This window comes from Ammospiza nelsoni, chromosome 25, assembly GCF_027579445.1.
Source record: "Ammospiza nelsoni isolate bAmmNel1 chromosome 25, bAmmNel1.pri, whole genome shotgun sequence".
Lineage (NCBI taxonomy): Eukaryota > Metazoa > Chordata > Aves > Passeriformes > Passerellidae > Ammospiza > Ammospiza nelsoni.
In genome coordinates, this window is record NC_080657.1 from 1,069,645 (window position 1) to 1,096,526 (window position 26,882).

The window sequence follows — 26,882 nt, forward strand, 5'->3', positions numbered from 1 at the left end:
CTAAAGAAATTGTGGCAATTCATTATTTCTCAACTTGTTTTTATTTTAAGGAAGTTCTAAATTTTCAGGGGCACCCCAGCTGGTTATAATGTTAGAAATAACAAAAATTCTGCCTTAAATCACAACACCACTGAAAAAACCCTAAACCTGAAGGCCAAAAATGGAGAAAGAATTACCAATAAGTTGTGTTGTTCAGTTCAACCCATCACCCTGCAGACCTGGATTGCACATGAAATCTTCAGAAATAAGAGAAAGATGTGCTTGGTAGTGAAAATATAATTTTATTTAACAATAGCTGCCAGCAGTACACTGGTATATCTGTAAAAGATGTTCCAGAAAGTGAAAGACAAAAGGAAACTACAACAAATTGTATCAACTCTTCAAGTATTTCTGCAAACCACGCTCCAGTCCTTGATGTCCTGTCTTGGGAGTCTCCATCCCCTCATCCTGCTCCCACCCTCTGCAGAAACCAAGCTCAGGAGTTGGTGGCACAGGTTCTGAGGCAGATGGAGCATTTCTCACTTGGGTTACAGCCTTCTCCTGAAAAATCTTCACTGGATGGGTTCAGATGCTCTGAGTGGCAAAGGGAGAGCAGCAGAGTTGGCTGCACTTCACCGCTTTTTGTTCTGCACCCAGATAGGCATCAGTGGGTTTGGCTCCAGCAGCTCCCATTTACTCCTGTCTGTGCTCCTTTGATACCAAATGCTAATTTGCTGCTTTAGCATAAAAATTTGATTACATCTCTCTCCTTATCACGCAGCTCTGGATCAGTTTGGACATGCCCAGTGTGGAGAAAACACCGATTTTATGGGAAAATGCAAAGCTGCAAACTGGGGCTGCCTTGTGGGACACCCAGGGAAGGGATGGACAGGCTGGAATTGTTCCACAAGTCCCACACACCTCCTGTTCCACAGGCAGCCTCTCCACAGCAGGGATCTCCTCAAGAAAGAAAAGCTTTGTTAAGGGGAAAAAACAAAATAATGATGCACCTAGGATAATCTGTTCTCCCACACAAAAACAGGGTGCAGGTGATGGATTTTCCCCTTGTGTTCAGGAAATACACAAGTCACCTGTTTTAATGCGAATTTAAGCATATTTCAGCTTGAGAATAAAGTGAGTTACTCAGCATGCTAATACATGCAACCAACTTGCAAACTGGAATGCCTACTTGAAAGGGTAACTGCTGTTTTTAAATTGGAGAAGGGGCTAGAAGCAGCATTTTAAATTTAAACAGGGGGTAGATTAATTGCTGTTTGATGAAATTAAAAATGCATTTAAAGATCAGATTGTAAACAAGTTGACAGAAGTCAGGAATTTACATAGTTATGAAAGGGCTTCTTTAATTAGTGTGGAGCTGGTGATTGGGGCCAGATGAAAGCGCTGTGCCCACAGCAGACGCCGCCGTTCCCCTGCTCTGCAGGGATCACCTACGGAGCTGGAGCTGCTCCTCTGCACCAGATTGCTGCTCCCTCCCCAGCCAGGAGGGGCTGGGCAGCTCCTGCCACAACACAACTGCAGCAGGGAGCCTGAGGGACACCCAGGACAGGTCCCGTGCCAGGCTGGAGCTCGCTGGGGTTCCAGCTCCGAGGGATTCCTGCTCTGGGTGAGATCAGGAACGCGCTGGTCACAGCCAGAGCTGGACTCTGTTTGAAGCTCTCAGACACAGTTAAACCTCTGAGGGAGGAGGGCAGGGGTTTGAAGGGGTCTGAGCTGGTGTTTAAGGAGTGCGGGTTGCCTGCAGCAGCTCCTGGCTGTGGGTGCCCTGCTCTCTGCACGCCAGGGACAATTCCCTGGGGAAGGGAGCACAGCCTGACCCCACAACCCCATCACCACAACTTCCAAGGGCCATCCTGATCTGCTTTTGTGAAGTTTTTAGCTCTCCTTTCAAAGATATGCCCAAAATCACTTCCTACAGCTTTGTGAACTCTGTGGTGGCCAAGAGCACCAAACCAAGGAGGGTTGGGTTTGGGGTCCCTATGTGTCAATAAAAATGCTTTTATCTAAATAAAAAAGTCATTCCTTTTTCTAGATGTCACGTTGTGGCAGAGACTGAAGCCCTACAGAGGATTCTTATGGCTGAGGAACTTTATTATTGAGGAGGGGAACGTGACATCAGAACACAGTAATTCATCAAGGGCTACAGCCAAGGTTCTCCTAACCAGGTCACTCCCCAGGATGTCCCTCTGTGCCTAAACATTCCTGAAACAAATCACAACAGGGGTTCGGTGTATCTAAGAGAGTTGCCTTTGAAAGAGATGTGACAGGATTGCTAAGTGCCCTTATATTGGAATTCTAGCTCTAGGAAGGCAAGGCAAGGCACCACAAGCCAGGGATACAAATATGGATCTGCTTCTCTACCTCTTCTATGTCCAACTAACTCCATGGGTACATAAAGTAGCAAAAGCAGGATGCTTAGAAAAGTCAGGCTGGTTTTCAGAAAGCCAGTGCTTTACCAAAAAAAAAAAAAAAAAAAAAAAAAAAAAAAGAAAACAATTAGTGTATAAAAGTGTTTGTGTCAGCATTTTCATGTTATTGCAGAATGTTAAATATTCCAAGAACAACCTAGCAGGAATAGCACTTTCCAGCTTCTAAAATCAGTTAAATATAAAAGTATCTTTACAAAAAAATAGGCATATAAGTCTAGCATTCTTTGGAGTTGTTTATGATGGTCTTTTAAAAATAACCTAGCAGTTTATTTCGTGCATCAAAACCATTAATTTTAAACAAGAAAACTATTCCCTGGTTTAGAAACATTTGAAAATTGCTTTTAAAAAAATTGTAGTGCTATTCCTCAGTGTTGCTGTAAAAAGATTTAAGTATAGTAGTGCAATGATTACGAGTATGCAAAACTGCAGTGCAGGTGCACAGAAACAATTGGGATAAATTCCATGGAAAGGACTGGATTCCACCACCAATTCTTTACAAAATTCCCAGGTTTTCATTCAGGAAAAAACCACCCTACTATCATTTAAGGCAAATGTTCTTTTTAAAGGTCACTTTAGCTTTCTTCAGGGAAGAAAGGGCATTAAAAATTCCCATTTCATGGCTCTCAGTCCATTTTGCATCACTAATCATTGCACTGCTATTCCCCACCCAGAGTTAGGACACTACAGTTGCCATGGATTTGGGCTATGACAGAACAGATTCTTAAGTAAAAATCACCAAAAATACCTATACAAAACAAAAAGGCTCTTAACTACCAAAAAGAAAGCCACTTGCAATTCTTAAGGTGAACAGAGGGCAGCTTCCAACTCTGCTGTTTCCTGATGGAAAATCCTGACAATTATTTGTTTGCTGCAACTCAAAATTCATACAAATGCAGGTGTTTAAATCTCCTCAAGCTCTTGAAGACACAAAAAAATCAGCTCTGAGCTTGGAGCTTCTTGCCCCAGCTCTCAGGCCTGGATTCAAACTTCCCTGATGCTGAGGTCACTCAAATCCAAGGTTCACATTGAGTCCATTCTCAACCATCACCGTGACTTCAAATCCAAGAGATTTTATAAAATTACAACAAAACAAACCAACAAAACATTGCCAAATATTTTGCAAATGGCTCTTTTGGATACTAAGTTCCCTTCTCTATGTAAATAGGATAGACAAGCAGGTACAGTTCAACGTGTCACAGGTATGACAGGCGTGTACAGATCTTCTGGAAAAGCAATAAATTCCAAAATACATAAATATTCCTTGTACCATACAGTGAGACAGGATCCTAAACCAATTCCTGGACAAATCATGGACCAAATGTTTACAGAGAAAAGCAGCAGGGGCGAGCCAGCCCTTCAGAATGAAGAATCCAGAGTCACCCCAGTGCAACAGGAACACGACTGCATCCACCATGCTCAGAGGCTGTGAGAGGAGGTCAGGAAAAACAAGCCTGTAATTAAAGTCTGCAAACTTTAGGTAATTACTGTACCTGGTCTATCCACGTGGCTTGGAGTAACTGCGAGTTCATGCAAAAACCAATTGCTATTGATATGAAAAGAGCAGTCTGTTAGAAGCATTGTTATGGGATATAACCTGATCCTCTGCAGATGCTGGTTACTTGGTGAGTCTCTTGGCTACATCACTGTAAGCTATTTCAATCTCCTTGTCTCCAGGACAGGTGTTGGTGAACTCATCCCTGCTGTAAGCATTTGTCAGGTATCTCCAGATCCCTGTCATCTCCTTGGGAATCTCAAAGTTGCGGTATTTTTTGGCCACCACCTGGAATGACAGAATTATGTTATAAATTTACATCCTTCACTTTAAACACTTTTCCAGCCCTGGCCACTCTCTTGTGAAGTTATCATTCCAGCCTGGACACGTGGGATGAGTCCTGCAGTTTCCAGAGGCTGTTCCTGAGGGATGCCCTGGCTGTTCCTGCCTCTCTCCCCTTGGGGCTCTCCTCACCCAGGGAAATTCTTCTGCAGGCAGGCAGAAACTGAGCCTGTGGCTCCATCTGCAGTACAGAACTGACACAGAGCACTGCAGGCAGGGGAGGAACCAAACCACACTGCTGTGGGCACATCTGCACTCCTGCGGCTGTCCCAGGCTGCCTTTTACATTCCAACTCGGTTATTTACACAATCCCTTTATTTGTGTAATTTACTTTGTTCTGAGCAGTTTCCTCTACAGAAGTGAGCAACCCCCTTCAGCCATTACCTGCTCACCTGATCTTCACCTTCCTCCTCCTCCTCCTTGTGAGCTCTGCAGCTCCCTGGGACCACGAGGGCAGGGCAGGGAATGGGGTTTGGGCTCTCTGCTGCCCAAATTCACACCTGCCCTGATCTCCACTGCTCAGAGCCCTCTGAGTGACCCAAACCTTGCACAAACTCAGGTACTACCAGCGCAGCTAAGCTTACAGACAGCTGCAATTAGCTGTGCACAGGAATAACACAAAGCACAGCTATTTTCTGCTGCATTTTCCCCTGCAGCCCCCCAGGTCTGACCTTGACAATGTGCAGTTTGGGCAGCAGGTTGCAGTCGGCCAAGGTCATCTCGTTGCCATCCAGGAATTTGCGTGTGGACACTGTGACATCCTCCAGGCTGTTCTCATCGATCTCATCAGGCAGGGGGGAGTTCAGGTACTCATCCAGCTTCTGCAGGGTTTTCAACAGGCCACGTTCTAAGGCTGCACAGGAAGGGATCATTCAAAACAAATATTAAACTGAGCCTGCTACTAGATCTGAAATACAAACCCCACATCTCTGTGCTATCCTGAAGGATTTGTAACCCTTGGTCAGTTTTTGTGCCTCTGTGCTCACCAGAACACTGAAACTGGACCAGAATCTCTTTAAATATCCCACAAATGCAGGTTATTTAAAAGCTGGCTAACACAGGAGTTTGCACTAATTTAAAATGCTGTAAGACTGCCCACAGGGGTTTATTTTTGGTTTAAAAAGTGGCTTATGTCAGTTTCTTAAGACTGTGCCTAACTGGCTTAAACTGATTAGAATTAAGCTATGCTGGGGTTTATATACATTTAAACATAATCTGTTTAATGTCACATGCTCAGCAAACAGCCCTGACCAACCCAGAGCACCCAGGCTGGTGCAGGAGCACAGCAGGATTGGGAATGGAGCAGAAGGCTTATGGAATGCAGCAGCAGAGGGCAGCACACCCCAGAAAATCCCCAGTTATTTCCCAACTGTTTACAAATATTTTGCATCTCTCCCTTCGAACTGCAGCAGAAAGGAACCCTGATTCCCTGAGTTTGGTTTTCCCTCTAAGTACTTTAAGGACAAAATTGATTTGTACTGAACTACTTAAAGGCCCAGCTGTGAGTTCTTCACCACTTACTGATCCCTCGTGTGAAATCTCCTGTTTTCCCTCCACACAGAAAGGTTTTAATCCTTTAATGGAAGTGACACAAACTAAGCTCAGCTCAGAACTCTGAATGGGAGCCCTGAGTCCTGGAGAGGTGAAATAAGAGCAGCAGATACACAGAAATTCGACCATTGGGGCATGACAAACTTTGTCTGAAATTTGCTTCTGGATGTTGAAATATTTATCCTTCATTCAAGAGTTGTGAGTGGCTGCTGCACAGAGAAGACCCAGTGCCAGGGATATTTACAAACAATGCACACCCCACTAAAATTCTGATTGAACTGAAGTTCTCTTTCAAATGTTGAAATCTCTAACATTAAATTTAAATAAGATTTTAATTCATGAGACTGTCAAGTGTCCACCAACATGCAGCTAAATCTGTCAGGGAGATATTTCCCACAAAGCTGCTCTGAAAAACACAAAGAGTGAATCAGGAGTGCACTGTCCCCCAGTGACCCACCTTCATTAGCTTCTGGTCTAGAGTTCTTGATAAAAGCAGAAAATTTGGCAAATATATCCATTCCAGCAGTGTTGGATTCTGGGTGCTTTGGTGAGAGTTTCAGGTACCTGAAAAGCAGCAAGGAGCAGATCTACAGCACATTTAGCAGAATGGTGCTCATTATCTATTAATTAGCACAAAATGGCATTTTGTTACTGATTTATCCTTTTCCAGCCTGGCTCCTGAAGTGTAGCATCACACCCTGAGGTTTTTAAACCTTTTCCAGAGGGAAAAAGCACATTGCTGCTTTCTGAACCAGATATTTGGTACAAACAGAGTCTGAGGAGCCCAGGGCAGCAGAGCTCCCTCAATCAGTGCTGCCAAGGGAGCACATCACTCATCTGTCAGCAAAATACAGGGTTTTCCACTTCAATTAGCATCAGAGTTATGGACTCCACATCTCTTAACAAAAACATGAAGTTTTGCCATGCTGAAAAGACAAAACAGTCCAGTCTGTTAAAGGCAGTGTCTGGATCTGCCTGCCAGCTGAAGAGTACAAAGCCAAGAGTCTGGAGACAGTTGGAACACATTAAAACAAATTCTCACTACAGTTTAGGACCAAGTTTTGTACAGCAGACTCCTCTTCATTTGCATTATTTGGACACAAATGTGCCTGTCACCAAAAGGGAGAGTTTGAAAGTGCAGAAAGGATGACTGGGGTATGCAAAGGATATTTATAAAATAATCTTAGAGAGAAAACAGTTTTTGACCTAAAGATGAGGAAGCTGAGGGGAGGGAGGTATGACAAGCAAGAACTATTCCATGTCTTCAGTTTCTTGGGGCAGAAATCCCCTGTGAGAGCTGTGCCTGAGGTGACAAACCATCAGTTTAACACTTACTTGGGTGGGGCCAGAACATCTTCCAGGAACTCTTCAATCTTGTTCACATCTGTTCTCACTTCCCCATTGTATGTGATGAAGGGGGGGTGAGTGCCTGGAGCCAGATTCTGAAGGTCTGCTGGTTTCCTGGGGAGATGCAAACCCATGAACAGTAAGCAGGGGACATAATTTCATTGCTATGACCACAAAAGCACTGCTGAGGTTTCCACACCCTCGGTTTTAAATAGACACCACCAGTTTTCTTTCTAAAAAGTGAGTTTACAACTAAACATTTTGAATACACTTGCTAACAATTAATTTGAAACAGTTAAAACCAATCTCCTCCTACCTCTGGCTGTGTTTATTCTCAACTCCATCCAATGCTGACTAGAAGAGGGATACCTATACACACACCTCTCCTTCCTTCCCCAGCCCTACAGAGCAGTTTATATATAGCATAATCTGTGCTAATCCTGCCCCTCACACAGATCTGCTCTGGAAAGCAGCAGGTCTGCCCTAGCATTTATTGAACAGTGAATAAAGCATTTATTTCATGCCCAGGGAGGTTGGTTCCAGGCAGGCCGACAGATGCTTGAACATCATGGTTAAAATGATGCTTCAGTTTCCCCCAGTGAGAAAAGGTATTTACAAACAAGAGCAGCACACCTGGGAGAGCAATCCCACATTGGGATTATTCATGAGAGAAACAGCAAAAAGCTGAAATAGCCATTTCTAGCTCTTTTCCTAACTAACATTTCCCCTAGGCAGCCTGGCCACCACCTCCCGCTGGCTCAGCTGAGAGCTGTGCCAAGGCAAAGCTGCCCCCTGGTTCCTGTTTGAGCACAACCCTGAGCTGGGCCTGAGCCCTGTCCAGCCTGGCCACGTTCCTGAGCCAGCTGCAGGCCTGCAGGAACTGGATTTACTGGAAACTGCACTTCAGGAAATGCTCCTGACAGCCCCAGACAGGGAAACTGAACTGGTGCCATGCACAGCCCCAGCCCTGCAGGGATGAGAGCAGCTGGGCTCCAGGCTGAGCTCAGTTTACAACTCTACCTCGTTTTCCATTTCTTACAAAATTTAGAACCCCTGCCAGAATTTCATGTCCTGCCCACTGCTGCCCCTTTTCTAGAGCCAAGGTGTGCTTACTTGTAACACTGAAGGAGAAAAGTGATTTTCATACTTACCCTGGGAGATCTTATGAATACAAGAATTTAACTCTTTTCCATTTTTAAGCTTCTGAGAAGTTATTTCTCACTAAGAGTTGCCACCTCTCCCTCACTTTTAGGATTTAAAGTCGTCATTGGGTAATGCTTTAAGTAGCTTAACACTTCATTTAAATACAGCTTTGTAACTCCCAACAATTACAGGAAGTCATCGTGGCTCCCTTCCAGCTCCCCATGTTGGCCAGATAAAATTCCTCAAAAGGAATGTTATTTGAAAAACAAACAGGAGCAAGAGCACAGGATCTGCAGGAATACTATCAAAGGCAAGCTTTAGCTCAGAAACAGATTATTCCAAAGAACTGCCCAAAAGAGCTTTCCAAAGAAGCAGAGTGCATCTCAGAGCACTTTATCCATCTGGATCTTTCAAAAGAACGCAGAATGAAGATCCCACAGCCCAGCTCAGGGTTTGACTCCAGTTTTCTGCCCCTGCCAGGAGATCCAAACCAAGCCCTGCTCTAGCACAGCCCTTGGAGCACACAGGAACAGCCTGAAAAGGCTCAGAGTACAAATTCCCCCAACAGTCAAACAAGAAGGCAATTACTGTAACAGTGATGTTTGCCTTCAGAGATAAAGCTGGAGAGCTTAAAAAAACAAACCAAACCCAAACAAAAACCCCTTCTGTAACCACTCCAAATAATTCCAACACGGTTTGTGCCTACCCCAAAGTTTACCAGGGGTTTTGGAGGCAGGGCCACATTCACTATCTGGCCCTCAGAGTTAAGGTGTAAACACCTCATGGCTTTGCCACAAACCAGAGTAGTAATTAGCATGCAAATTATTTATTGTAGAGCAGACAAATTCCAGCCCCCAAATGTAACACATTTATAAATTACACAAATACTGCAGTGAGGATCTGAAGAGTAACATGGGGAAAAGTCAGTCAGCAGTAAAACCCCAGTTCTCAGCAGTATTTCACTCTGCTCAAGTTGGATCGATGTCTGGGTGGTCTTTAATATTTAATTTGAATATTTAATATAATTAAGGGTTTGCCTACCAAAGGAACTGCAAAAACTCCAAATGAAGATGCTCCAAACAGGATTTCAGCCCTCAGCTGAAGACAAGCTGGCCCTGAGTGCTGCTCCAAGCCCAACAAATGGTTTGTGCAGGGCAGCTCTGCTCCGGCCCCCAGAACAAGGCAGAGCCCTGGGCACGGCAATGCTGCTGCCCAGAAGGGAAGAATGGAGCCTCTGTGTGCCCAAGGAGAGGGAAGAAATGCCTGACTCCTTGCAGAGGGTGGGACTGCCCTCCTCCCTTGCCTATGTGCACATTTTGTGTGTTGAGGGCAGAGCTGAGCAGTGCAGAATGTGCCTTTGTTAGCTCAGGGCAGCTCTGCAGGGGAAGCACTCAGGCAGGAGAAGCAGGCTCAGATTTTCCTGTGTCCCAAGTCCCTCATTGTGAACTTTTGTACCCAACCATGACCTTTTCAGGCTCACAAACAGAGCTGGCCTTGCTGCTGTGCAGCACTGATATTATGAGGCAGAGGCAAGCAAAGCCTCTTTTCCTTTTTTCTGGTTTCGGCCAACAAAATAAATTCAGATTTTTTAAACAATTCCTGCTCTGCTCTGTTCCTGTTAGACACAAACTCAACAAGAGCAGAGGAGATAATTGGCTTGAATAAAGTGCTCACAAAAGCAGTTTCTTGTGGCAATATGAAGGCACCACCTAACATCCATTATCATTCTGGCAGTGATAACAAGGGGAAACAGCCCCATGTGATATCAAACATTTCCTGTCCAGCACTCAGCTGGATGTGATGTTCTGCAAGCTGCACTGTTCTGCCACTGGGTATTGATCAGTCCAGTGTTAAAGCTGTATTTAAGGACATCTAAATAAAGTCTAAAAGGAATTAAGTTTGTATCAATACCTATTTCACCCTGAATTAGCTGCAGTGGTCCTTTGTGTCCTTTCCCAGAGAACCCCTTCAGTGCCCAACACAAAGGTGGTTTATTTGACCTATTCCCCTGCAGAGCTTTAATTTTGCACTTATTTTGTGTTTCCCCTTCCTCAACAGAAAAAGAAATCCTGAAAGAAAGCTTTCCTTGTGTAAGGAAGGTCAACTTTAAACATCTGCAACCAATTTATAGGCTAAAAGTTAGTCTTACATCTCATTCCCCCACCCAATTAACTCCAAGTTGCCAAGGGGACACAAAATAAAGCCAATTCATCAGGAATATTTGGCATTTTAATGATATCTAAGCTGGTTCAGCAGTAAAAAGCCTTTCAAACCTAAAATATCTCTGCCCACCCCAGGAACTGCAATAGGTTAAACAACCCCATCACTAAAGGAAAAGGAAATCCCAAATTACCAAGAGCCCACAAGCAGCAGCTCTGCCCCTGAGCTTGCACAAACCACAGCAGGGCTGGTGGAAGATGTGACACATTTGGTTTATGGGGCTGGCAGCAGCATCTGCAGGGAAATCCCACACTGGCCAGAAAAGCTCTTTGAGCAGCTCCAAATGCACCCAGGGCTGACAAAAGCTGCTTTCTGCCCCTCACCACACATGGGAGCCTTTCACTCTCCTTGCCAGCACTGCAGCAGCAACTTCAGTGATTTTTAAAGCCCAAACAAGTCACCTCCCTCCAAAAAATACCCAGAGCTTAAGCCCAGCAGGGTGATTTCTCCCTTCTAAGCTGGATTCAGTGCAGAACACTGTGTTTCTGTTGGCTTTATTCCTGAAATTCAGGTTTGGAGGCACCGGCAGCCGCCCCTCTGCAGAGCTGTGACCAGCAGAGTTTTCCATCAGTGCTGGGAAAACATGACTTCACACCCAAAGCAAACACAAGGCCCCTGCTGAATTTAGCACTTCCATAACACAGAATGCCCAGCCTGAGGAAATGGAGGCTCCTGGATTCATTCTCACTGGTTTTAGCCACCAAGGTACTCATTTATAGAGGAGCAGCTGCAGTTTAGGTGACAGCACCGTGGCTTATCTGGCTGACACTGAACAAAGGCAGAATATTCTGCATTTTATTCCTGCCCATTTCACTTGGATTTACCTCATGGGCAGGTATTTTCATTATTATTGCACAATAACCAAAATTATCTTAAAAACATTAAGAAAAGGAGAAGGCTGCACATTGTTTGTGACAATCATCCATCACTGGAATTTGACCAGAGGGTGGCTGACTAAAAATATCCACCTGTCCCCACTTCTTGATGTGAAGTCAGGAAAGGAAGAGTCAATATTCAGTTACAAAAGGCTTTGTGTGAGTTTTACAGAAGAGAACCACTGAACAAATTCAAGAGAACTTACCATAATTTTTGGTTTAACCATAATGAATGCACCATTTACATCCAGTTAATTATTAGGACAGATTTTAATTTCACAGAACCATCCCATGAGCCATAGAAGCTCTGGCCAAAGCTTTGTTCCACCAAGGGTGCTGAACTCTTGATGGCCCAATAATTAAAGTATTTCTTACCTCTTCAGGTCCACTGTTGTGACACTGAACACGACTCCCTTCAGCCACAGGATCATGAAGAGCCTCTGGGAGAAGGGGCAGTTTCCTATGCTCTCACCATCACTGCCAGCCTGCAGACAGAACAGAGCATTAATTAATGTGGGCAGGGATGGCTCTGCTCCTCTCCCAGCCTCTGGAACAGCTGTGGTTAAACACACACTCAGTACAATGAAATTGCCACATCCGTCAAGTTTTTACTTGTCACGTCCCCCAGCTGCTCAGAAAATGCACAGAGCAATATTTCAGTTATCTGTGCCAGGGCCAGGGCTGCAGTGCCCTTGGAAGCTGAACATCCTCTCTGAGCAGCCACACCTTCTGAGGGCAGCTTTCCAATGGCACTGCTGCTCTTTGCTCTTTATTATTCCTTTCCTTTCTTCTCCAAGGCATGGCTGATTCATTGGAGTCATCTCCCAGTCCAGTGCCTCTATCTCTCCCTGTGCAGTGCTCCAGGAACTGAGAATTGATTGTACTGCAGGTGCTGTGAGCAAAGACATAACTGTGAGTACATAGAGACTTCACTGACAATTAAATAATATCCCAAAGCCACTTTTTATAGGCAATTTATCAATCAGTCTTTGTCCCAGCACCACAAAGGCCCATTAGAAAGCAGCAGTGAGCTGCCAGTGATAGCACCCATCTCATCATCGCTCTGACAATGAAGGATGCATTGCTGAGTTGGAAAATTTTAGTTTTTTCTGGGCTAGAATGAGGCACTGGAAACCTTTGTTATAAAATTCAATCCTCTGAGAACCGGTTCAGTACTTAAAGCAGCCAAATATGTCAGATTATCCTGACATGTACTTTATATCAGATGATTTTCAATGGATTTTGCTTATTATTGTTATTATTAGAGTCCTTCCAAGGGTGATTTTCATCCATGCAATTCTCAAAGCCTGGCCAATTCTTTCATCATCACAGTGAGGGGAATTCAGAAAGACTTTGAAAGTTAAGAAGAGCAACAGCAGGATTTTCAAAGGCCAGGAAAAGAGAGAGTTTTCAGAGAAGCTGTCTTAAATTCAGAAAGCTGTTTGGGGTTTTGTAAAATCATGGGGCCTTTGCAGGTAGAGCTGAGTTTCTTTAACAGCTGTTGAGGATTTTTAAATTAATTACTGTTCCTACAGCCAATGGACTCATTCCTGACATGTCCCTCCTGTCAGAACTCCCAAAGACCTGGCTGTAGATACAGAATCAGTTTTCTTCAAACCTTTATTAGCGTCATTAATGAAGACTTGACAGAGAAAAGAAGTTGTTATTAAATTGTATAAATTACAAATTGCCAGCTTTATATTTGGATAGTAGAGTCAAACTTGCAGCAGATTATTGTTAATGGATTGTCTTAAACTCTGCCATGTGTCTGCTCAGGAGGCTGAATTCTAGAAGCATCTAGAAAAAGGATAATGTTAATATTTAACCCTTCACTGTCCCTGCACACAGCAGGCTGGATTTCAGCAATTCCCCCTCCCATGTTTACACTGGAGCTGACATTTCCTACAGGTAAATTATAGATTTATATTCATCTGCTTTTTCTGCTGCCACGTGTCAGGTCTGATCTACCTTTGGAAAAAAGGGACTGAAAAACACAACACTGCATCCCATCTAAGGAAAATACATATCTTGTACTGCCCAGGATAATTCATGTTTTGAAGCAGAAATAATTCTTTGACTCAGAACTGATCTGAGCCCTCAAACTTCAAGCAAAGCCTGAGTTACACTGCAGTAACAGCACAGGCTGAAATCTCCATCCCATTAAACTTTACCTGGCCCACTGCAATCCAAACCAAAGCTACTTTAAAATCATAGAACTGCGCAAAAAGTTTAAAATTTCAGGCTGACCTGTGGCTTTCATTGAGGTCCATCTTCATAAGCCAAAATCAAAGTGACCAAAAAAGGTCAAATGCATTTACTTATCCTGCAACTTCCCTTCTCTCCCAACACAGGTGCAACATTCCAAGTGAACAACCATCAGCAGCATCTGCTTTAGTTCAGGACAGGCTTTTTGGATTATTTGAGTCAGAGGAGGGGATTAGAGCCATGAACAAACCCTGATGCACACTCAGAGCCCAGCAGCCCAAAGGGAGCCCAGACTGTTCTGTCTGCAAATGTTTGTCCCACTTCTGCTCCAAAAAGTCCCAAGTTATTCTGAGCACACACTGGAGAAGGAATGCACTCAGAATGCCAAGAAACTCTGGCTCCAGAGCTCTGGAGCCAAGGAATTCTGCTCTGTAACTGTTGCCTGAGAGGCCCATTTGGTGTTTGATGCTCCAGCCCCTCCTCAGGAGCAGCTCTGGGTCCCCTCAATCCATGGATCCTCCTCAGCTCTGGGTCCCCTCAATCTATGGATCCTCCTCAGCTCTGGATTCCCCTCAATCCATGGATTCTCCTCAATCCATGGATCCTCCTCAGCTCTGGATTCTCCTCAATCCATGGATCCTCCTCAATCCATGGATCCTCCTCAGCTCTGGATCCTCCTCAATCCATGGATCCGCCTCAGCTCTGGATTCTCCTCAATCCATGGATTCTCCTCAGCTCTGGGTCCCCTCAATCCATGGATCCTCCTCAGCTCTGGGTCCCCCTCAATCCATGGATTCTCCTCAGCTCTGGGTCCCCCTCAATCCATGGATTTCTCCTCAGCTCTGGGTCCCTTCAATCCATGGATCCTCCTCAGCTCTGGATCCCCTCAATCCATGGATTCTCCTCAGCTCTGGATCCTCCTCAATCCATGGATTCTCCTCAGCTCTGGATTCTCCTCAATCCATGGATCCTCCTCAGAGCTCCCCACTGTGCTGGGTGCTCCTGCAGGAGCCACTCCTGGCTCTGGTTTTCTCTGCCAGAACAGAGCTGTGCTGGCAGTAAACTCTAAACTTTACATATTAGAAGAATACTCTGAAATCTGACATGATTTGACATGCAGGGGTTAATCACAGAATAATTGTGCTTGTCATTGCCTTGTCTTTGAATTCAGGCCATAAAATTCCAGGATATCTTCAGTGGCTAATCCTCATCACCATCAGAGTAAAGCAAATATTCAATGTTGACTTCTCTGCACTAATCTCAGCATAGGTTATTTGTTATTTAACAAGGCTATAGTCATTCTATACCAAGAAGCTTTGAGGTTTTACTTCAAATTCTTTTTAAAATCAGTCTAAAAATCTTTATTACCAGTAGTATTGGTAATGTTACTAATGCCAAACTGCCTGCAATTAGGGCTAATTTCCAATTCTACCATTGCACACTGAAGGATATGTATTCAAAAACCTCACTTTATATCTAATTTCACTGAATTTCAGGTTTTCAATTGCAGGGATTAGGACCAGAGAGAGGAAAAGTGCCACACCTCTCACACAGCAAGGAACATGGAATTTCTCACTTTGTGTTACCCTCTACAAACTGAAGTGAATTCAGAAAACCTCTGGGAAGGTGGCAAAAAGGACTTTATTAATTGTCAGACGTGGCACAGGGAGAGCAGGGCCCACACCCTTCAGAACGCTGCTCTACAGTGCTCTATGAAAACAAATAAAGCTATTTTTAAAGAAACATTAAATAAGAAAGGAAGTTCAAACAAGAATGGGAGAGTTCCAGGGCAGTAACAGAATCAGCAGCTCATTGAGGAGCCAGCCTGGTTTGTCACAGCCACACTGGAACTCCTGGCACCTCCAGAGCCCAGCAGCTCAGCCCATGCAGGAGTGCAGCCCTTGGGAAAGGGAAAAACCCCAAAATCTGCTTATCCCAGTGTCTGCAGGAGTGAGCTGAGCTTGGAGGCCACCTCCTCCCTTTCTCTTCCCTGAGGAGTGATTTCATTCAAATGAGACCGTCCAAAAAAACAAAACCCCAGAGAATACAAGTAACCAAACATCTGTTTGAGTGGCTGAACAAGCTAAGGGGAGGGAAAAATCCATTTAAATTATGAAAAGTTTGTCTTCACAGCTGCATAAAAATTAACCTGACTCCTGACACCAGAAGCTGAGTGGATTTACCTCAGCAAGGGAGTGCTGAAGTTTATTGCAAGACCAACAAAAAGCCAGACAAGCAAAGAAACATTAAAGGACACAGAACCCTTCTTATACAAAACAGATCTGAGAATTTTAGAAATCCTGGGTCCCAAAGATTTCTGCAAAACTGTTTCAAATATTAACCAGTTAAAAGGAGCCCATTACAAGTTTCCCAAAGTAGATCAAATAACTGCAGAAAAATAAAGTCAAAGGGCATCTGATGAGCAATGGAACACAGCTCAGTCTCTGCCTGCAAAAATAGAACAAAAGGAAAGGGCAGAACACCAGGAGACCATTTCTTCATTTACCCAAAACTCTCAAGGGAATTCCTCCCAGATGTGACATCTTTACCAGAAGTGGTGAGAGAAGTTTGGATGAAGAGGGATAAAGATATTTTAGAAGCATCTCACAGAATACTTTCCACCAGAGACAAGGACTGCAGCACCAAGGAAATCCCCACTCCCCAAGTGGGGAAGCTGCACTCTGCAAAGTCTAGAAGAATAATGTTCCAGGCAATAAACAGATTGGGGGGAAAATGAAAATTAAAGAGAGAGTATGTTCAAATCCTAAACTCAGTCATCTTGAAATATGTCTTGAGTTCTAACAATGAAAACCAAACCTGCTGAGAAAACTGCATGAGCAACCCAGCAGGATGCAAAGCCATTGCCTCAAACCAGCAGATAACAATCAATTTTGCCTGCTTAATGAGCAGTAAGCTTATTCCAAAAGTGGGTAATTAATAATAATCCTTTAAGGATTACTGTTTTGAGAGGAAATTGTTTAAGGTGAGCTAACAAAGCCATTCAAGTGAAAAACCTGCAGCAGTTCCAAGGCCTGAGATAAAGGAACAGAGGATACAGGAAGGAGGGGTTTGATGTTCCACACATGAAAAGGATCTGGCTGCATCAGCCCAAATCCCTGCACCTTTACCTTGCCAAGCTGAACAGGCACAATTGTGCTGCTGACTGGGGCTGCTCCAGATAAGAGTGAAGAATTGCAGCCATGGAAGGAGTGACAGCAGTCATGTAACAAATGCTCCCCACAGAGCCATTACTGCAACTGCTCCCTGGGCTGGGGCAGGGATGGAGGAGCCTCAGGGATTGATGAACCCCAGGGATGGAGGAGCCCCAGGGATTGATGAACCCCAGGCATGGAGGAACCTCAGGGATTGATGAACCCCAGGGATGGAGGAGCCCCAGGGATTGATGAACCCCAGGGATGGAGGAGCCCCAGGGATTGATGAACCCCAGGCATGGAGGAACCTCAGGGATTGATGAACCCCAGGGATGATGGAGGAGCCCCCAGGGATGCTCTCTCCTCACACCCACGCTGCAAAGCAAAGCAGACCTTAAATGCCCCCAGTGGCTCAAATATTGATGAATATTGATGTTCTCCTCTTATTCAAAGAGCAAAACAAGTGACAGGGCAGGGCTGGAAAAGCTTATCTGCAGGAGTGTTGCACTCCTTGCCACCTCCCAGACCTGCAGTTTGAGAAGGGAGTTGATTTTTTAGGGGAGGAACAGGTCAGGGAGCAAGGCAGAGTCCAGCCCTGAGTAAATCCGGTTCAGCCAGCTTTAATCTGAGGGCTGAGGGACAGGGACACTTCCTGCTGTCACCTCTGCCTCTCCAGGGCAGGGGCCACAACCTCCAGGGCAAAGCTTTTCCTTGTGCCACCAGGCAGAGCACACATGAACAGAACATTTCAACACAGGGCTGGCACACAAACGGGGCTGACTGCCCAAAGAACTTCCCTGCCACGATGAACAAATCCAGGAAAGGTGGGAATCAGGGAGAAAAACCAACAGCACATCCTGCAGAGGGTTCAGGGCATCAGAAGTGCCTTTTGAAAGTGAATTCTTAATTTGGTAACACTGTGTGAAGGTAAACTCTCAAGTCACAACCACCACACCCTGCCCAAATTTAGCTCTACTGACAAACTTAGGCCATTACTGCTACTTTAAATAGCCATTCCTTTGAGAAAAACATGGGAAATGGAAACAAAAAAGCATCAGGTCAGTGCTGACACCTGGAATTCCCTAAGATAATTAGCCTGAGATAATTAGTGTACATTTGCTATATGTTGACTGACATTAACACACCCAGGGCAAAACCAACCTGAGTTACCACTGCCTCTCCTGACCCCTATCACCATTTGTAACCAGCCCAAGTTCCACTTCAGCTGAAATTCCTTTAAACTCAAAAAATACTTCAAAATAATTAACTCGAGTGCCTGTGTTTACTTGAGATCTGGCTCTTTCAGCAGGGAAAGGAATGTTTGCCAGCCCATCCAAGCTGCCCCTTCAGTCATTACCTTGCTGATAAGTCTTCTCTCTGTCACACACTAGAAAGGCCAGTGACCATTTTAGGATGATGCTGTTTTTAGCCCTGTGATGCTGCTCTGAGGAAAATCATTAGCAGACTTGTCCTGCAGCTCCTGCTCATCACTGCCCAATTCCCACTGAAAAGCTTCTGGAGGATGCTGTGGGATCCTCGTAGTGTAGGGAAGTAAATTCACAATTCAGCAGAATTTAATTAAGTGCTTCTAGTCCTTTGGAGAGCAGGAATTATTCCGTGCTCATCCTCTGGAAGAATCAGATGGAGAGTCCCAAACCTGCTTTAAATACAAATCACCATTTTCTTCAGTGAAGAAATGAGCTTAATGACAGGAACACAAAATTCTGCCTTTATTGTGGACAGACTCAGGACACTTCCTGGCCTGGCACAGGAAAATCCAATTATTCTCTAATGGCACAGGGCTGGCATCTCTGCTGTGGCAATACCTTGAACAGAGAGCTGGTGTTGAACAAACCCCACAGGGTCAGCGGGGCCACACTGACTGCAATGTGCTGGGCAGCACCTCGACACAATCTTGCAATTTTCTGCTAGGAAACTGCCGGCAGACAATTCACTCTGCAGCACTGAGGGTTTCTTTTACACTGCCTGAAAGTTGCCTTTGGGTCTCCAGCACACAAACCTAGAGCAGGAATTGTTCATGACAGTGATTCTCTCTCCCTGGACTTATTAAATTTGCTCAAGTACAGTGTGTGCCTTGGCTAGAGCCCAAGAGACCCATTTGCAAACCTCCCCCAACAAATCATGGAGCACCAAAGCGAGAGGAAAGAACTGCAAATGCTGTCACTGGGGCTCAGAAGAACCCAGTCAAATCTGTGGTATTTCAGAGTTTTTCAAATAAACCTCTGGCTGTGCCTCACTTCCGTGGGACAGGAAAAGACAGAGCTGTGTTTGTGATATTTATAACCTCATCTAGAGGGAGACGGGCAGAGAGAACAACCCAGAGCTGCTCCAGCCTCGCCCTGGGCTGCTCCTCCTCATCCTCCTCCTCCTGCAGGTCATCCCAGCCCAGCTGACTTGGGCTGAGCCCAGCAAACCCCAGAGGAGTTCAAGGTCAGAATCCCAGCCCAAAAGCACCAGCTGGGGGTTTAAAGCCTGGTAGAACACAGGATGTGCAGCTGAAGCACTGCCCCAGCCTGGGGGGAGCAGCAGAGCCCACAAAGGAGGGGCAGGGAGACACACACTGCCCAAATTCTCAGCAGCCTCTCAAAACCCAGTGAGTCCTGAACCTGTTCCCCTGGCAGCCCCACATTCCGGAGCTCTGGGCAGGAAAAGCCTTATCAGAGACCAAAAGTGGGGCTGGAGTTTCTGTTTCAGAGTGAAGGGACTGGGGGAGGCCAAAAGGCACCTCCCTGACTGAATTCCCCTGCCCTGGGAGATGGGACCCGAGTTTCTCCTCTGGGACCTGTGTCCTGATCTCCCTGAGCTCCAGAACACTGTGTCTCACATCATGCACACCCTGAAAGGCCCAAAAACCTCCTCAGGCTTGCTTTGATTTCATTTTTAGATAAAAACATGTTAAAAAGCTATTTCCTTTATTTCAGAAAAGCAGCTCTCCACAGGACTGAGCCAAAATAGAAAAGCTCCAAGAGAGCCAAAAAGCTCCGAGGCTGGCCCAGTAGCACCGGCTGATCCCATCAGCTCTTCCCAGGAAAATATACAGATATGACTTCACTCCTGGATTGCACTCCTATATTTAGTTTATACCTAATATGGAGATTCAGTGGGGAGAACTCAGTCATTTCCTTTCCTTGCCCTTTGTCTGGCCAACAATACAAGGAATAAGTCTGAACTCTCAGAGAATTCCCACACAAAGATGTTTGTCATTAACAACACTTTAGCTTATGTTTTTCACTTCAGCAGAAGCGAACACCCTAAAAATCCAGCTTGTGCCTCAAATATATTTTACCTGAATTTAAAACCCCAAACTACTCAAAGCAAGTTTAAAAAAAATAACTGTTATATATTTCTTTTAGGGAAAAATATTCTAAATAAAGGATTTAAAGCTCCTGAAGTCAAACCTCTATTGAAACTCCTATGAAGACAACATAAGAATTTTGGGTTTGGGTGTTTTTACTGTTCAAATATGCACAAACTCTTAATACCACAAGGGAGCACCTAGCATCTATTTTAATACTAAAACTATATTATTCCACTGAAGAACATGCAGGAAAAAAAACCAAACCTGATTAGGACAATAAGCTGTTTGTTACAGCTTATTTACCAAGAACTTTGAAGATAAAAATCAAATTAGATGGATAACAAATACAGATGTAAACTATTTTTTTCATGAACCATCAATTTGCAACCAACCACCACCTTAATTAAATTTTGTTGTCTTAGACAAACCAAGTGCCTCCCCTGGCAGACAAAAACCACCTTGTTTTCTCCAGTTCAGGCTTTACAGAACTGCACTGCTCAGTTCACTGGGAAAAGAGAACATCTACCAAAACAAGGCAACAAATCCAATTACTGCCAAGTACAGTTATCCAGCCTTAAAAGTCGTTCTTGTGGATTTTTAAGTGCTATGTCCAGCCTGGCCAGGAGCTGGGATTGGTGCAGGCACTGTTACAAAAGCTTGCAGGCCTTGTGTTTGTCACATCACAAGAAATGTTTCATTTAAACACAATCTGAGCACACACTGGTGAGAAAATAACAGTCCAGGGCTTTTTTTTTTTTTTTTTCCCCTTGGAGCTAATGAACACTTTAAAAAATCAAACTTTAGAGTCCAACAGTCGCTTCCCAGAGTACACAGTTACTGTTTAGCTTGGAGTTCAAGGAATTCCCCAATTAGATCCTTCCAAATGCAGATTCCTGGAAGGGACAGCTCAGCCTTCAAAAATCCACATCCAGAGAAGCAGCCACTTCTCTGCTCTCCCCACTCCAGGACAGACAGGCTTGCTCCTGGAATAAAGAACCCTTTCCATGGCCAGGATGAGGTCAGGATCGCCATGCAAGGAGCAGACAGTGCCATGAGTCACTCCAGGCTGGGAGGGGATGATCACCCATTCTCATGGGCTAATCCTGTCCCAGGGCTGCCCACTGCCAGCTTAGCAGGGCCTCCCACCCACTCCCTAAACTGCTGTAAGGATTTCTCATATCTCCTTACTTCTCAACAATCAAGTACTTTCATGGCCACACAAAACTCTCTTTAAAGAGGATCTCAGTCTCTTTACTCATTTTCACGGGAATGCTGGTGTTCACAGGGCCCTTCCCTGCTGGGTGAACTCATCACTGCACACATCAGGACAAGCCCTGGATCCTCAGTGCTCCTCCATCCCTGACTTCCAGCAGCCTCCAGGCCCCAAAGTTTGCCCCACAAGGTTTGCTCTGACACACAGGCTTCTCCTTCCACTTCAAGCCCTGGATGCACACCCTGAGAAATCCCAGCTGGGAAAACTGAGGACAGACTTGTCTTTTGTAGCAGGATCTGTGCTGCAGGAATGTGTCCATGGCACGTGTCCCACGGAGGGAGTGACTCACAGGCACCACCACAGAGCCCAGCCCTCAGCCTGTGAAGGGCCACAGCTGAAATCTGGGAATTCACACAGATTGTAGAAGGGAAAAGAGGAAAATGTTGAAGCTTGAATGTTAAGACACATTTCAGCTGCAAAGTCAAACAGAAGCCCTCCTGACAATCAGATGTTAATCACTGGGAAGGGAGAAGGGATGCCAGGGAATACAACCATTACTCAGAAGCAATTCCTGACTGAAGGAAAGCTAACTCATCTGGAAATGAGTTAACCCTCTGGAAATTATTGCCAGGAGGTTTTAAGCTTATGTAGCAATGATTTGCAAAAAAATTTAACATTTACACTTGAGGCCACCTCTGTACTAAGAGCACCAGTTCCTGCATCACCAACCAGACCCAGATGAAAAAGCTGAGGATGTTTCTGGCTGTGAGGACTTCCCCAGGCAGAATTTAAAGGAATTTGCTGGCCAGAGCAGGAAAAGGCCTGATTTATACCCACTGAGCACAGGATATAACTCAATGGTTACACCTCAGTTTACAAAGGGCCCCTTTACAACACTCCCAAGAAATAACCCTCACATGACATTTTGCTGTCTATAACAAACACATACCAAAGACAGGCTGAGGAGGTTCTCAGCTACTGAGGTTACATCAAACCCTCCAAGGATGATCTGGTGCATAAGGAGGAGACTTATCTAATAAGATTATCAAGCAATAACCCTGCCAAGACTATCTCTGAGAAGCAGCACTGCATGTCTCCAGTCCTGTTATTTCCTTGTACTGATGTGCCTCTAAATCATACAGCTACTTTGTGAATGAAAAAAAAAAAAAACCTGATGACAAAGAAGTTCAGGGATGGTTTGTAATAAACCAATGTACAGAGCTGCAGGGCTTCAGAGTGCCACAGCAGAGCTTACATAAGGAATGAGCACAGGGTGAGACAAAGGCAGACCTGAATGCACACAAATCCATCCTCTGGAGATGCTCACATCCCTTCCTGCCTCAGCCCCAGCATGGCACTGAACAAAACAGACCCTGAGCCCAGAACACAAACAACAGTTCACCTGCCAAATCTCTGTTTGGTTCAGACACACAAAAACAGAGACAAGCTTCTGCTGCAGTCACTGGGAGTGCTTCAGAGTGGGGTATTTATTAAATGTGAAATCACAGCTTTTTCTTTTGTACTGACAGGCAACTCAAGGGTAAACAGACAGCAGACTGTATCTGATTTTCAACACAGGTGCCCCATTTCGCAATGACATCTCACTTGAGAGCTGCCAGAAATCCAAGGTCTCGTTAATTACAAGTACACACACGTTACCAGTGGAGAGGGGAAACCTTCCTCCCACCCATGCCATGCCAGCAGAGACACACAGCTCTGAATTCCTCATTAGTGGAGCCTGGTTATTGCTTCCTTTAACACTGAACTTGTTGACCCTCTGTGTCTCCACCTGGGTACGAGCAGAGGATGCAATCACTGAGTGCCCTCCAGAACGCCCAGGGCTGAGCTTTCAGCAGCTCCATCCTCACATGCTCCCTGACAGCAACTGCACAGGCAGTTTTGTAACTGTTCTGTGATTTCCACAGGTGACTGGGCCTATTTGACCAATTCACCTCACTACGTTTTTATTTACAATAAAATTCCACACACCACCTACGAAGGCACAGCTATTATTCCAAGTGACCTGTCTGAGCTGCACTCCAATCCCAGAGCTCAAGTTTCTCTGAGCACATTCACAAAGCAGCCTTCACTGCTCTGAAATGCCACTAGGGCACATAAAAATATTCCTGCTAGACAATGGAAGCCTCCCTCGTTAATGAAACATGGAACAGACAAGGAAACGAAATGAAATCAGATACATCAGTGCTTTTGTCCTAATCAGCTCTCAAGAGAAAAGACTCAGAAAATATTTACACTTGGTTTAAAAGAGAGCACAGGCAGCCCACCGGCTCTGGAATGAAATAAATTCTGGAAGTTTTCATGGTGACACCAAGAAACAGAATCACCAGTGCAACAGAGTTTCTTACCTAAGTCCCCTAATCCTGCAGGGGGTTCTCAGACTGTGGAAATACAATTACAGCAGACCGATACATTGTCTGGCGGGCAAACTCGTATCAATGTGCTGGTGACAACACTGTGACAACCATTCCCAACCGAGCCCAGCCTGCGTGCGCTCCTCCCCGCGCCGTGCCCATCCTATTTTGTTACTGATCACAATTTAATAAGGCTCAAACCCCACAGGTCGGGCGCAGAGCCAGACCCTTTCTCCGGCTGCACAGGTTTGTTTCTCAAGCTTTAACCCCTACCTTTGTTTCATCTCGGGTCCGGCTGTTACAATCCTTTGTGCTCAGGTCATGCAGTCACCGCCCCTGGGCCGGGGTTGGGCTGAGCTTGGGCCAGAACTTTTTCCACTACCTCTGCCTGAGGAGCTTCCCTGGCTAACAGGGCACAGGTAGATCCCAGACACTTGAAAAGTGATTATCTGCATGGAGAAACTCTCAGTAAAGTCAGATTTCTTTTTCTAGATTGCACCCACAACCACGCGGAAAAACTGCAAGTGAGCGTTCCATTCCCAGAGGAAAAAATAATTACTAAAATCCAAATTTAGTGCTCCTTTAGATAGATGCTCTTGGCTGTCTTCAATAAACATATTCTGCTAGCAATTTCTGAAGTGAGCATCTAAATGAGTCAGAAAACAAGATTTTATTTGCCTTACAAAAAAGCTGTCCTGTTAATCCTCAACAGCTTCAATAAAGTGTGGGAAAGGCAGCAATACCCAGGTGAAACAACTGTTTTGGTTCTGTCTGCTGGGCTGGGGGTTGTCCCTTACCTGAAGGATTTTATAGGAAATAATCTTTACCTGAAGATTGTGAAGACAGGCAGCAAAAACCTCTTATTTTAACCTGAACTTTACCCTTAGGGCAGAGAGTGCTCAGCGTGCAGCAGTCATCCATAACAATGGGAAAAGGTTTCCTTGAGGGAAAAAAACCTCACTGATAACCCAAAATTTAGCTTTCTTAAAACCCATGCCAATAAAGAAATTTCAACTGAAAAGGACAGAAAAATTCCGATTTCTCCCTTTCATATAATCTCACAGGTTTATTGGTCCAATTCTGATTTAATCAGAATGAACACATCTCTCTCAAAACTATTTTTACAGCTTCTTCCATGCCACTCCTCATGCATGAAATATTATCTTTAAACACACCCACAAAGCTGATTTCCCTCTGCCCCCAAATCATTCTGCCATCAATCACTGCCTGAATTTCTTTAAAAATAAGAAAAATCAGCTGATGAACTTTAGGACAGATGAAGATAAATTGGCACATTATGTTAAAGATACACTGCTATAAATAATTCAAAGTAATCTGTAACTTAATTGCAGCAGTTGTAAGTTCTAACCTCTATATTAAGAGTCTGAATATTCTGACCAAAATCAGGTCTGGAATCCTCCACTGCAATGCTGTCCCTGGGGTCCCATTAGTGCCTCTTGATACTACTATTAGGAAGTGTGAAAAGAGGAAAAATTCAACACTTTTAAGAGTATAATTTAAGAAATAAAATCGATATTTAATAACTTCTTTCCAAATAGCTGGAAATTTTCATGTTCATCATTGTTGCTTTTATACAAAGCAATTCCCAAGTTCCCAGATGAAGAGATCTCTGATTTTCTCTCTGCAATTGGAAGAAACTTCATCTGAAGAATGTAAATACTTTCCTGTAGAAGCTTTCATTAAAGTACGTTTAAGCACAGAAAGAGAAGATTGCACGGAGTAATTGGTGTTACTTCTGATATGAAGTAAAAGTAAGATGCTGCATCACCAGAGCCCCGGAGGATGCAAAATATTGCATCATACAGCAATAAATGAATGCAAAACATGTGGAGATACCATATGGTATCTTCGCCAGATAAGGGCAGTACAACACATGCTCATTCTTCTAGTTTGGATAAAAACCTGGTGTTACTTTACATATTCACTTCCCGTCATAAAAAGTAGACTTTTGGGGCGGGGAGCGAGCAGTAACTCGCGGTTTTGCTGCTTTTTTGCCGCCTTCCTGCGCTTGGCCGGGCACACAATGCCGAGCGAGGGCGATCCATTGTGGCGCTCGGTTCTTCCCTTGTGCCAGCGCTGCTGCCCCGCACCCGCGGCACCCTTTGCTCCGGCCGGAGAATCTTCCAGCAAAACGCATCCGGGCCGCACTTTTCTCCCCCAAAAAAGTGACTTTTCTTGCGGTCCGCCGGCTTTATCCGCCCGCTCCATCTGACTCACCGCGGCTCCCGCACTCCCTCCCGGCGCCGGGCACACGCCCTCGGCTCCGCTTTTGTGCCCGCACGGGCGCCGGGAGCCGCCCCGAGCGGAGCCCCCCGTGCCCGCGGGGTGTTCGGGGGGTCGCTCCGAGGGGCTCCCCTCGCCGTGCCCGGTTGAGGAGTGGGGTCCGCGGGGAGCGGGGTGCGCACGGAGGGGCCCGAGGGAGCCGTGAGGGGACCCAGAGCCCCCCGGGCGGGAAAGCGGAGGGAGGAAGGAGGGGGGAGCGCCCAACGGTCGCGGCGCGCGCGCGCTCGGCGCTCAGACGGGACGAGACTCCCCCGCCCCAGCTGCCCTCCCCTCTCCTCCTCTGCCTCCCCTCGGCCGTACCTTGACGAAGAGCTCGATGACTGGCTCCTTGTCGCTTTCCTTCAGCCCGTTGACCGGTACGGACAGCGCCATTGCTCTCGCTGCTGCAGCCCCTGCCCCGCCTCGCCCGCCGCTGCCACAGCCGGGACGGCGACGCCGCTCCGCTCCCCTCACCCGCCCTGAGCGCGACTGAGAACCGCCCCGCGCCGCGCCTGGAGCCCGCCGGCGATGGGCGGGGCCTCGCGAGGGGGCGGGACAATGTGTGAGGGGGCAACGCTGAGGGGGCGTGGCCTCCCTGAGGGGACAATGCTGGGCCGCGCTGAGGGGGCGTGGCCCCGTGAGGGGACAGATGTGAGGGGCAGCGCCGGCCATGGCGGTCCTGGAGTCCCCTCAGGGACGGGGGGGTCCCCGCGGTCCCCCCCATGGTGGCGGGGATACTCCGGTGTCAGCCGTGGGCGTCCCGGCCGTGAGACACCGCCCGCGGCTGATGTCATGCTCGGTGACAACGTCTGGGAGCGGCCTTGTCGGGGCCGCAGCCCTGTGGGTGCTGCCCGTCCCGGCGTATGTGTCCCCCCGCCATCGGCTCACCCTCAGGTAAAAAACTTAAAATCTAGAAACTTCCCCCTTACAGACCCACCACAC

General features: G+C 45.8%; 1 protein-coding gene across 1 annotated transcript; it reads right to left on the reverse strand.

Annotated features, from left to right (window-relative positions):
* Nucleotides 1-261: 261 nt before the first annotated feature.
* Nucleotides 262-26,429, reverse strand: CLIC4 (chloride intracellular channel 4). Its single transcript, XM_059488931.1, has 6 exons — nt 26,262-26,429; nt 11,772-11,881; nt 7,147-7,272; nt 6,269-6,375; nt 4,932-5,113; nt 262-4,206 (listed from the first exon to the last, which is right to left on the reverse strand). Exons 1-6 carry the CDS (start codon nt 26,331-26,333, stop codon nt 4,042-4,044), a joined length of 762 nt encoding a protein of 253 aa, XP_059344914.1. The 5' UTR covers nt 26,334-26,429; the 3' UTR covers nt 262-4,041.
* Between the last annotated feature and the right edge of the window lie 453 nt (nt 26,430-26,882).